The sequence below is a fragment of the Castor canadensis genome, chromosome 7 (assembly GCF_047511655.1).
Source record: "Castor canadensis chromosome 7, mCasCan1.hap1v2, whole genome shotgun sequence".
NCBI classification, from domain to species: Eukaryota; Metazoa; Chordata; class Mammalia; order Rodentia; family Castoridae; genus Castor; species Castor canadensis.
In genome coordinates, this window is record NC_133392.1 from 151933241 (window position 1) to 151946722 (window position 13482).

The following is a 13482-nucleotide window of genomic DNA, read 5'->3' on the forward strand; positions in this document are numbered from 1 at the left end:
AAACAGTTGGTATGAAACCCACCAGGCTGCTTGTGAACAATTTTCCAGCAATGATGCTTGGGGAATGTTCTTCACACAGCCAGTGCAACGTCTTGGAAGCAGCTCAGAGGACCATGGTCTCTGCCTGTGCAGGGCCTATGTCATCATCACTGCTGTCCCAGATCCATGCTGGGGCCAGCTGGTACTGACTTATGATGGCCACTATTCACTATTCAGAATTCTGTGAGCTGCTTGCTAAACACAGCCATAGATAAAAATTAGATTATACATTTGCAATTAAATTTCACCAGAAACAATGGTAATAAGTACTCACACCTCATCCCTTCCTAATTCCTTCGCTATACTGCACTGTTACCTATGCCCTTGAGTTCAGTTAACCCGGCCTCCTGCTGGCAGAGTGGATAAAGATGCGCTCAGATGAGCTGGTCTCCTTATGCTATAGTTTCAAACCAGCCAGGTGGGAGTCTTTACACCGCAGAAATCAGGAAATGCTATAAATCAGGGCCTTTTGCTTTGCTGATTGTCTCCCCTCAGGAAGTTGATGGATAAAATACTAATAATGCAGATTAAGAGTATTGTGTCCATAACCATTAGGCTAAGAGCAGCAGAGATGTCTTTCGGGTCCTTGAAGGATACGTGAGGCTCCCACGCACATTCTGTTTCATTTTTGACTCACTCATAAATGAAACACAGATAGCCACTAATGGTCATTTTGCAAACCCTCTCGATCACCAACTGCCACCATCAGCTGACTCAGAGTTCCAAGCGTTTAGCCCAAAGCAATGAAAACATCTAGTGAGGGTCAATGGCCACCTGGAATTTATAAGGACTGGTATGGTAGAGTTTATTACCATTTGTAAGGAGTGTGCGACACCTTCTGTCAGTAACCTTGACATCATCCATGCAGGCTTTACCCTTCCCCCCCCCCCCTTTTTTTAACCCTACATACTTGCTTGAATTATTGGGAAAACCTAACTTACTGGAGGCTTTCCTCTTTCAGAGAGCTAGTGGTTCCACATTTCCCAGCAGATGGCTGGCTGGGCCAGCACGCAGCATGGGGCCTGGTACACCTGATGCTGCTCACTGACTGAACTGCACTCGAAGCAGAGAAACTGTGAGAAAAGGGCCTGTGGCTGATCCTGAGGCCAAGCAGGGAAAATATACCAGAAGCCCAGAGCATCTTGTAATGGCAGAAAATAAGAAAAGGTAAAAAAAACCCCACAAAAACAAACAAACAGGAAAACTGAGGATGCGTGTCAGTGGGACACAGCAATCAGCCTGAAAGAGCTGGACAAGGTGGACAAGGTTAAAATAAAGTAGTGAATTATACCCCAAAGTATCACTATGCACACATCTCTATGGGTACAAACCCATGATCGAGTAAGGAAATGCCTGGGGAGAAGAGCCTGTCCTCCTTACAGAAGAATCCAGCACTTCCCCCCAGGGGTGTCGTGTACCCCCGCTTGAAGCTATACTGTACTTAGCACCTCGCTACTTGCTTCCATCCAACAGAGTATGGGAAGGGAAAAAAGTAAAATTAGAAACTTTACGACGGAGAAACCCAGCAAATGCTACCCTGAGTAAGCGGTGAAGGCTTTGTCATTGGGATGCCACACGGATGACAGGTGCCTCAACAGGAAGAGAGGGTAAGGACACTCTGCCTTTGTCCTGGGCGTCCTGAAAGCTATGACCCTGGTGTAGGCAGAGAAAAACAGATGAATTCAGATTGGGTGCAATTTCTAGGACACCCCGCTAGGACTCCACAGGACTGTCATGATCATGAGACTCAAGGAGACCAAGGAGATGATGCAACACGAGGGAGAGACAACATGGGGCCTTGGGTGGGGGTGTGGATAACAAAGTGTGGGTAATGATAACACCAATTGTTAACAACGAGGGAAGCCAGAAGAGGGATCTACAGAACTCTCTGTGCTGTTATTGTGACTTTCCTGTGAATTCAAAATTATGCCAAAATAAGAAAGTCATTAAAAAAAGGCTTTGAGTTCCCAGAAAACTAACAAACAAACAGTACAAAATTCACAAGCAATCATGAATGTAGCTCACTTGGAGGAAGGTCCTCTGGGTCCCCTGGTAGCCCGTTTCCCCTGATTCTACTCACTTTTACTCTTGAGTCTACACAACCGTAAAGCCTAGAGAGGACACAGAAGGAAGGCAGTGCGGGCGGGTGGAAGCACGCACCTCCCAGCACATGGTCCCCAGCATAAAGGAGCCACTGGCTATGCAGGGGAGGGCCCATGACCCAGGCCTGGCCAATCATAGCACTCCATGCTCCTGGCCTCAGTGACTGGCTCATGGATAGACACATGGCCTAAGACAAACCAATGAAGGCACTTGCTCTTTTGCTGGAGTTGCTGGGGAGTGGGGGGGTTGGTGGATACCTTGCTACAGGTGAGCCCAGACTCTGCCTGAGATTGTGAAACTAAAACACAGTGGAAGAGACAGATTCCTGAAGATGATTTGAGCACCTGGGTGCAGCCAGGTCTGAAGCTCTGCTGCTTCCGATTTTTCAATTACATGTTCCCCTCCCTTAGGCCAGCTTGAACTGGGTTTCTGACACTTGCTGACAATGTGATGCTTATTGAGATTTTAGCAGAAGCCTCATATGTGCTCAGAACAAAAGGTGTTATACAAGTTCTGACAAGCCCAAATAAAACCCACCAGGCTGGAATCATGCATCAGACAAAAGTAAAGCAGTGGCCCAGAGAGGAAGTGATTTAAGATAAGCGGCCAGTCATAAGACACACAGTGAAACATTAAATAGAGAAACTTGGAGCGAATAAGCAGCTCTCTAGCTACAGACTTCCGAGTGTAAGACCCACATTTCTGCTTCAAAAGTTACCCTGGAGCCAGACGATGGTGGCTCACACCTGTAATCTTAGCTACTCAGGAGGCAGAGATCAAGAGGATCATGGTTCTGAGCCAGCCCAGACAAATAGTTTACTAGACCCTATGTTGAAAAAAACCCATCATAAAAATAGGGCTGATGGAGTGGCTCAAGGTGAAGACCTGGGTTCAAGCCCCAGTACTGCAAAAAAAAGTTACACTGGAGGTATGTTGGTGCACACCTGTAATCCCAGCTACTCAAGAGGCAGAGCTAGGAGTATCACCATCTGAGACCAGCACAGGGAAAAGCACAAGATCCTATTTGAGAAACCAACTAAAAGTAAAAGGATTAGGGCCTGGCTCAAGAGGTAAAGCGCCGCCTAACAAACATGAGGCCCTGAGTTCAATCCCCAGGACTGAAAAAAAAAGACATAAAAAGTTCCACTTACAGAAAATTTCCAGTTTTTAAAGAAAAGTTGTCAGTTGAAGAAATGGGTAAAATGTATAATATTTGTGCATATTATATATAAAGGTCTAATATATTTATCAGATGTGTAAATATAATTCCATTACCATATATGCAAATGCATAAATATGTATGTATATTTAGAGCCGGATATTTCCAACCTCTGCTTTAAAGAGGTAATGAAGAGACTGTTCAAAGCTTATTTTTTCTTTTTCTTATTCCTCAGTTAGTTAAATAAAACTATTAGCCAGGACAGCTCCTGCCAGACAGGAGGGCTCAGAATGCATTCCTTCTTTCTGCTGTCCCCCTCTTATTTTAGCTCTTTGGGAACCTGAGTAAGATGAGAGGCAGCACAGCAGAGTGCTACGCAGCAGGCTGGATGCTTCTGTAGCCAGCCACGCAGTAAGTACTTTTGGCTCGGCGGTCTCTATCTGCTCAGGAAAAGTAAACTGCCAACACTGATGTGAATGGTGTGGCTGTGTTCCAATAAAACTTTATTTATGACCACAGATGCTGGCCTGCCTACAGTTGGCCCCAGTTAAGAGATGGTATTTAGCATTAAATAAGATTGCCTCTGGCTGCCTCCTCTACCCTTGCCAACTGTATGACCCTGACAAGAGGGACCCTTTTGGGACTCATCTGTAAAACAAGGACAGTGTGGCTACTTTTTGCTTTGTGAGAAATGGATTAGAGAATGCGTATAAAATGCTTGGTTCAAATGCTCATTAAACCTTAGCCACCGGGCATCGGGACAGGAAGGGACTGACTGGCTCTGCCAGGAGCCCTACGTCCTTCCCAGGGCGAAGCTGGCCGAGGCAGGGAAGGAAGCAGAGGTGAAACTGTTTTCTCCCCTCCCTGGAGGCCTCTGGATTTTCCCTCCTGCTACGTCATCCCCACCAGCGTGGGAGCTGCAGGGTGGCCTGGGACTGCACCGAGGGACTCACATCATCATCATCCAGGGCTTTGGGAAATCCTGGACTGGGCTCAGGAGATCAGGCCATCACTGGGATGTAACCTTGGGCAAGTGCAGAATCGCTATGGGCCTCGGTGTACACAGGTGGGGTGTTTCTTGCACAAATCTGAAGGGAGAGAGGGATCCTGTGACGCATGTGCAGCTGCTTGGTGGGAATCAGAAACGGAAGCCCAAAAGGCTAAGTACAGTTGCAGCTGGAACTTGAACTTGGGTCCCTGAACTCCAGAGCCCTTGCTTTTGCACTGCACTCTCCAGCGAGCATCAGGGGCTTCTGGCCTCTAGATGGCGCTCTAGAAGTTGAGCAGGGTGCCATGAAGTGGGGAGGAGGAAGGATCCAGCTGGAGTTACCAGGGAGTCCCTGGCTGGTCTGGGGACGGGGCAGAGCTGAAAAGGGAAGGCCAAACACCAGGGTAATGTTGACCACTGTGGGGCGTCGGGGGCCCCTCAGGTCAAGGTGAGGCACAGCTGGATCATGAGCAATTACTGGGGGAATTGTACATGGGTAGAACAGTTGCCACCGCTCTGGACCCTACTCTGCAAGTTCATTTATTCTGGGTTCCTGTCTTCCTCCTGGGTGGTTCCATATAGATGCGCCATATCTCAGAACAAAGACAAGATTTCAAAGTTGGTTTCCTTAGCTGGCCGTTTGGTGAGAACACCACCACTGGTTAATAGGACAGTCATCGTTTGCCTAGATCAGAAAGCCCTAAAAACTAAGCCAAAACCCCAAAACCAAACACAAATCGTAACGGCAGGCACAGGGTAGCAGGCACACCTGGCCCTGTGACTTCCACTTTGTAAACCCGATACGAGGACAGAGACGGCATGTCACCCAGTGACAGCTTTGGGCACTCAAGTGGCCCTGCAGGTTATGTCCTGCACACTCCAGGGCTGCCATCTGTGTGGACTACAACATGGACGGCAACCTTGGCATGGTACAACGTGGGGTGGCCCTGGACTGTTCTTTGGTGAAAGAGTTGTGACTCACCAAGTATCCACCTGGACATAGCTTGGATGCCAGTATCCTCTGACAATGGACAGCTTTTCTTTCCAGTTTTCTATCTCATATGTCATTCTGGGGGATGCATATTTATTTGTAAAGGTACCCGATGGCATCTGGGAATATTAACAAGGTAGCATGGTCACTGGGACAGACAATTTCCATACAATGACCATCTAATCAGGGGCCCCAGGTGTGAGGAGCTGTTATGACCCCAATTTTGCAGAAATGTAAACTGAGGCTTTTAGAGGAATTCCTCCTGAGAACGCCCACCCCACCTCAGGCCAACACCTCCTGGGTCAGGAGCTCCTCCCCCGTGCTGCCAGAGGACCCCAATGTGTTCCCTGACCAAACAGCTTTCACGTGGGCCCAAAGAAAGCAGGCAGCAGAAGACATGTGCCCCAAGATGTTAAAGTTGAACGTGAACCATGTGGCCTCACAGGCCACAGGCAGCCTGTGGGTGGTCAAGGGCTGCAATTTTGGTGAGCGGTTGAGTATTTACAGGGCCACCAACCGGCCCCGGCCCTGGGGTTCTGGCCAGATTCCCTAAACTTTACCCTACCCAGCCTGTCCCAGAAAGGATTTGAGGCCTTGGAGTTCTCCCCCATGCAGCGTTGTTGGGGGCAGAGAGAGAGACAGGCCGACCATGTCCTCAGGAGATGCTCACACTATGCTGAGTTTTATGATTTTAACCCTCATTCGAGCCTCGTGGTGAGCCTGTGAGATCACTGCTGTCATTGCTCCCACTTTTAGATGAGAACCCAAAGTTCTGAGTGGTCCTGTGGCTTGCTCAAGTGCACGTGGGTAAGTGGACCGCGGGGCTGAGGCAAAGCCTGGGTTGTTGTTAACCGCCCCATACACTGCCTCGCTGGTGACCCCGTGCTCCTGTGACTGAGCTCTGCTGGGTGAGTTTTGGGTTATATTTCACATGGATTGAGAAAGTCACTTAGGCCATGTCCCCAGGGAACAGTTCTGGCCTGAGGTGTAATGACAGCTATCGCAAGTTGGGCTCATACTTGAATACTGAATTGTACGGTTTACAAATATCTCTCAAAGCTACACATCCTGGAGAACGTGAAGACCCCGACACACAGAGAACCCCGGGCCCCGTCACAGAGCCCACCTGCCTGGGGAGGAAGCACTGGCCCGGTCTTTCACTGGCACATCTACTTCCCAGTTTGCGCTGGGCACATTGCAGCTATGCTGCTGTAATGCAATTACGTGCCCGTTAGAGGACGCTAAGGCTCTCCCCTACCTCCCAAAATCTGCAGTGATAAGGCTGAATGTCACAATAGGGCAGAGCTGCCACTGCCACGCCTGTGCAGTGTGAGATGGCAGAGGGCCACCCTCCGAGGACCTCCACCCTCTGGCTGTATCTGGGCACCAGGACGCATGGAAGGTGAGACCCAGCATAACCAGGACCTTGTCCTCCCTTGCCCCACAGTGGCCTGGGCTCACCTGGGGAGGATTTTCGACGACCAGTTCGTAGGTCAGTCCGGTGGACCCAAACCTCAGGATGTCTCCAGGGATGAGCTTCACGGCCACGTTCTGAATGTGACACTCGTTGACAAATGTGCCATTGCGGGAGTTGAAGTCCTGGAGGACAAAGCTGCCCTCGGCCTCATTGAACTCGATGAGCGCGTGGTGGTTGTCGATGTCTGCAGACTGAAACAGACAAGGACGGTCGTGGCCGTGAACAATAATGATACGACCCCCTAATTCTGCTTTGATGGGTGGTCAGTCATCACAGTCGTCATTTTAAAAGCACACCAAGGATCAGAGAGGTTAAGGGACTTGCCTAAGGCACACAGCTAGCGCGTGGAGTGGGGAAGTGTTCCCTGACTGACTGCAGACCCGGGGACGGACCCCAGAGTTGTTGGGTGGAGAGTCAGACCACACGAAGGCAAGGACTCAGGGGAATGGTACAGGGCAAATGTTTAGTAGACAGCTGGCTATCTTCCATTCCTCATTCCCATACAGGCGCCCCCAGGGTGGTGCTGGATGGTGGGGCAGGAAACAGAAATGGCCAAGCACAAACCACAAGGCCAGTCAGCAAATGACAGCCGTGCAGTCTTCCGCAAGGAAAATGCCAAGTTCAGGCACAGTACAGAGAACTAAGGGACATCACGATTCACTTACTGCGTTCATTTGTTTGCTCTGTTCACTGAAAAAGATTAACATGCTTTTCTTATAGCAGAAAATGAGAACTAGAGAAAAGGACAAAAAGAGACACTAAAATCACTCGAACCACTAAGTTGTGGTTCAGTCCTTGGAGCTGTGTCTCACACCATACATCAAGAGTTTTCTAACTACCTTTTAGAAGCCTTGCTCTACAACACCAATGATCAACAAATGCCATTTGTTCCTGAGATACCCAGAATTTGTCTAACCAAAGATGACCTACTTTTCAGTCTACTGGGGCTAATATGACCATGGTCCCCAAAGGACAGGGGTCCCATCAGGTGTGTCTGTGAACTCATGGTGAGGGACAGAAGCTCCTCTGTGATTTTGCTTTGGTTAGAAGAGTGAGCAGACTCCCCCAGGCAGTCACACCCCTGTCCTGGTCCCTTAGGTGAGGGGAGGGGAGAGGAAATGTCCTCACAGGGGGCTGCAAGGCACATGAAGTTTTCATCTTTTGAAGAGGTCTTGCTATGTGGCCCAGAGGCTGGCCTTGAACTCCCAAGCTCAAATGATCCTCCTGCCTCAGCATCCCGAGTAGCCGGGACCACAAGCCACTACCACATCCATACAAGTCTTTGCCTCTCGAGGGCACAGCAAACAAGAGCCCACTCCAGTCTGAGGCTTTGTAGTTATTTTCTAAATTTATCTCCTCAGAGGGCCTCATCCAGGCTTCTAAAAAGTACTTGCACATAGAAATTAAATTCTCACTATATGTTAATACCTAATGCCTTAAATTAATAATAAAATATATTACCATATATAGTGGAGTAATAACATATCAGTAATTAAACTTCACATCAGGAAATTCTCACTGGTTTACTTCGCTGTCCCATTTCATCCTCAACAATTCACAGGTGGCTTCCTATTTTGTAGATGAGGAACCTGAGGCACAGGGTGAATTTATAGGAGTCACCAGCTGGACCAGCCTGGCTGTGCCTAGGTTTGATGAATTCAAATATCTATACTGTTCCTTCTTTTCCGTTGTGCACTCCAAGTGTGAAACCACCAGAGAAAGCTGGGGTGGCTGAAGTCATGGGAGACAAAACTGCCTTCAGAACAGAGAAGCTCTGTGGGGACAAAGGGAGGTCTTGTGAAGTGGGGAGGGGAGGAATTGGTCCTTCAGGAAGCCTGAGCAGTCCTTCCTGTGTCTGTGTCCAACAGTGGGGCACCAAAACACAGGAGGCCAAGGGATGTGGACAGATCTACTGTGACACTGAGACACCAACACCCCTGTCAGTAATGGACAGATCTGACAAGCAGAAAGGTGGAAAGGACACAGACACACTGAACAGCACAATTTTGCAACTGCATCTAACTGACGTTTGTCGAACCCTCGATCCAACGATGACAAAATACACAAGCTCATGTGGAATACTCACCAGGACACACCATATTTTCTGGGCCATAAAATGAGCCTGAAAGAATAGAAATCACGCCAAGTGTGCTTTCAGACCACAGTGGAATTAATCTAGGAACCAATAATGGAAAGATGGCTCCAAATATTTGGAGACTAAGCAACACACCATCAAAGAATTCTCAAGAGCAGTTAAAGATGAGTTAAGCATGAAGTTCCAACTTCTGGGTATTTGTGGGATGTGATTAAAACTGTGCTTAAAGGGAAATTCATAGTGTTGACTGCAGGACAACAGAAGGAGGAAAGATCTAAGATAAGTAATCAAAGCTTGTACCTTAGGAGTCTACAGAAAGAAAAGTAACAGAAGCCCTACACAAGCACAAGAACAGAAATAAAAATCAGAGCAAAAATGAAAGAAACTGAAAATAGAAAAAACAAATAATAATCAAAGAAACTGCTCTAGTTGGATCTGGAATGTTCCCTGAAGCCCATGTGTTGAAGGCTTGTTCCCCAGTTGGTGGCACTATTGGAAGGTGGTGGAACCTTTAAGAGGTGGGTCCTAGCGGGAGGAAGTTAGGTCATTGGTGGCATGCTCTTGGATGTGATATTGGGACTTTGGCTTCATCCTGTCTCTCTTTTTTGCTTCCTGGCTACCATGAGGGGAATAGGCCTTCTTCACCACGTGTTCCTGCCATGCTATATGGTGCTGCCACAGGCCCAAAGGAACAAGGCCAAGTGACCATAAGCTGAAGCCTCTGAAACTGTTCCTCTTTAAAGTTGATTATCTCAAGTATTTTGTCATAGTAATGGAGAGCTGACTAATACAGAAACCAAAAGTTGATTCTTTGGAAAGGTCAATAAAACTAACAAATTTCTAACCAGGCAGTGCAAAAGAGAAAAGACACAGATGCTTACAAGCAGACAAATAGAATTCAGAATTTCAGCTCGCTGAAAAGGTTATACACCACAGCCGAGTGGGATAGATTCCTGGAATGCAAAGATAGTTCAACATACGAAAACCAATTACAGCACATTAACAAAATGAAGGGGGAAAACCACACATGGTGATCTCAACTTATGCAGAAAAAGCATTTGACAAAATTCAGTGTTCTCACGTGATGAAAATACTCAATAAACTCAAAATAAAAGGAAACTATATCAACAGAATGAAGACTGTATGCAAAGCCCACAACTAACTTCATAATCAATGGAGAGAAAATGAGAGATTTTCCTCTCAGACCAGAAACAAGACAAGATGTCCACACTCACCACTTTCATTTGATAGGGTACTAGAAATCCTAGCCAGAGCAATGAGGCAAGAAAAAGAAATAAAAATAGTCAAATGGGAAAGGAAGAAATAAAATGATCTCAGGTCTCATACAATATGATTCTTTAGGTAGAAAACCCCAAGGATTCCATAAAAACCTGGCAGAACTAATTGAATTCAGCAAAGGTTCAGGATATATAGTCATCACATGGAAATCTGTGGCATTTTATACACCCACAATAAACAATCCAAAAAGGAAATTGCAAAAACAATTCTATTTATGACAGCCTTGAAAATAATAAAATATTGGGAATAAACCAAATAAGCAAAAGATTTGTACTTTGAAAATTACAAAATATTGTTGAAAAGAAAAATTTAAAGACACAATAAAAGGAAAAACATGAAACATGTGAACCTTGAGCACATGATGCTAATTGAAATAAAATAGTCACAAAAGACCTATCCTCTGCTTCCACTTGTACGAAGGATTCAGATGTTCAAACCGAAGAGATCAGCTCAGGTGCCTGTCAACAGATGAACGACAAAAACAACATGCATGTGTTCACGTGTGCGTGCGTGTGTGTGTGTGTGTACAAAATCTTGTCATTTGCCAGAACATGGACAGAACTGGAAATCATCATGTTAAGCAAAGTAAGCCTGAGTCAGAAAGACAAAAATCTCATGTTTTATCTAAAATGCAGGATCCAAATTAAAAAGAAAAAAAGACATGAAAGTAGAGGGGGGACTATGGGGACAAGGAATGAGAACTTGTAGGAGTAGGGAGGGGGACAAGAGAAGGTATGGGATAAATCTGATCAAAGTCCATTCTATGCATGTATGTGGGCACACTGGAAGTTTCTACCTGAGAGCAGCTCCTTGCTGGATGTCCTCTTTTCCTGATGTCTGTGTCCCTGTGTGGTCCCAGGCTGCCCTCCACCTCCTCCTTCACCTTGGGGTGACCTTGGGCATCTATTTAGTCTGATATGCCTCCACTTCCCAGTCTGTATGATGGGGACTTGAGACCCCCTCCCTGTAGGACTGCATTGTACACTCACACAAGTGCAGACACCCACAACTCTTGGCCCAGGGCAAGCCCTCAATGGACATCAGTGCCAACATGACCTGCCAGCTCACCTGCCATCTCTCTCCACTGCCCCAGCAGGGTCCCTACCCATCCTATAAATTTTGCACCCCATAGCTGGAGTCCAGCCAAGAGAGATGGTGATCACGGTATTCAAATGGTCCTTCCAAGAAACCCATATCCTACTCCTGGGACGTGTCATATGTGCCTTGGTCAACAAATTGGGCAGGTTTGATTGAGGTTACTATGAGGTTACAGCGGAACTACTCTATTCACCCAAGCCCTGGGAAACAGACTTTCCCTGGCTGGAGCTGGAAAGATGAGCCGGAAGGGGAGGAAGGCCAGAGAAAGCTAAATCACGAGGACTAGGCTACTGTTTGAAGAGGGAAGAGGCCACGAGCCACGGAATGTGGGCAGCTTCTAGAAGTTGAAGAATGATCTGCAACTGACAGCCAACATGAAAAGGGGACTTCATTTAGTAACTGCATGGAACTAAATTCTTCCAACAGCCTGGGTGCGTCTGGAGGCAGATCACCGCTCAGAGACCCCAAAGAAGAACCCGGATGGATGCTAACACTTTCATTTTGTCCTTGAGAGACCTGGAGCAGAGGAACCAGCTGAGTGTGCCCAGACTTCTGATCTACAGGACAGTGATGCTAAATCAGTGTTGTTTTAAATAGAAAATAGATACAATGACCAAAATTTGCTGTCACATTTCCTAGCTAGGTGTGCATTTCCCAGCAATTCAGTCTCCTAATAGAGTTACTGTAATTCTCCCCATCACACAGTCTCAGAGATCCAACAGAGGATGGCTGCTCAGACGGCCTGGACCCTACACCCACCAGGACAGAGCCAAGTTCACACACTTGACCGCTGAGATGGTTCTGCTGTCCTCCCAAGCATCCCACTTTGCCCTCAGTGTTCTCCCTCAAAATAACAAAGATAATTAGTGCCCTGGCAGTTGAGGGGCCTTTTGGGGGGAGGAGGTTTCATCTTCTGAGCAAGTCCTACATTGAATGCTTAGCCTGCCTTACATAGTGGCCCCAGTCCTGCCAGACCAGAGCAATCACCAACATGTCCTGAACTTCCCAGCTGCTGCCTCAAATATCCAGTGTCTTTTCCTGCCCTGCGATGCCATGGTTCTTTAAAGACACAGCTAAGCTTGTTTACTCTGAGGACCTGCCCCTGGTACCCCAGACAGGACTCTGCCATCCCGTGATACAACCTCAAGGCCACTCTTCTAGGAAAACATGGTGTGACCTGGGCCATTTCCTCTCTAGCTCAATCCCCCCGCAGTGGGCACCTCCTCTGTGCAGTGCCTCAGTGAGGATCACGGGAAAATGCATTTCCCCAGTTTACTGTTGACCCCAGAGTAGAAGTCCCCTGGCTCAGTGGACTACCTTGTTACCAGTGAGCTCACGGGAAACTGAGGTATTTTTTCCCAAAGTCAAGTGCACAGCCACCAAATGGTGCTTCTTTCTGTAGATGCTTTGAGTCAGGGGCCCAGGCCTCAAACTCAGCCCTGCCATCTTGACTGGCTGTGGGATTCGGGGAAGTTACTTAATTTTCCTCTACTCATCTTTGCATTTGTCTATGGGGATAAAAGTGATAACAGTTCTCACCCCACGGTGCCGTTTCAAGGATGCGTGCTGTAATTCATGCCTGGAATATACATAGAGGATGTTCACAAGATCAAGTGACAAACTTAGGAAGTCATCCAAACATACGAGCTGCAGCCGTGTGTCTTACCTGTCCTAGTCGAGACATGATCTTCCACCTCATGTCCCTCAGGACGGCTACCAAAAAACAAAACAGAAGCCAGATGCCAGTGGCTCACACTTTATATCCTAGCTACTTGGGAGGTTGAGATCAGAAGGATCGTAGTTTGAGGCTAGCCTTTGCAAAAAAGTTTGTGAGACCCCATGTCAGGGGGAAAAAGCAGAACATGGTGGCATGTCATCCCAGTGACTGTGGGCAGCTTAAAATAGGAGGATGGTGGTTCTGGCTGGCCTGGACAAAAAGTGAGACCCTATCTCCAAAATAACCAGAGCAAAAAGGGCTGGAGGCCTGGCTCAAGTGGTAAGAGCACCTGCTTTGCAAGTGTGAAGCCCTGAGTTCAAACCCCGGTATTGTCATAACAAAACAGAACAGGAAGTAACAAGCATTAACAAGGATGTGGGGAAGAAGGAACCCCTGCGTTCTCTCGCTGGGACTGGGAAGCACTGCAGATGCTGTGGAGAACCCATCACAGTCCTCAAACTATGACAGGTGGGCTTAGCACGAGCTCTAGAGCTCTAGCCATACCACCCTGGGCAC

At 47.4% G+C, this 13482-nt stretch overlaps 1 protein-coding gene across 1 annotated transcript in view; it reads right to left on the reverse strand.

The window, feature by feature from the left end:
- Fhad1 (forkhead associated phosphopeptide binding domain 1) overlaps nucleotides 1-13482 on the reverse strand; it is a 123762-nt gene that overhangs the window by 101681 nt on the left and 8599 nt on the right. The window contains exon 3 of the mRNA XM_074081288.1: nucleotides 6742-6948. Coding sequence (XP_073937389.1) covers nucleotides 6742-6948 — 207 coding nt within the window. The remainder of the gene's footprint in view (nucleotides 1-6741; nucleotides 6949-13482) is intronic.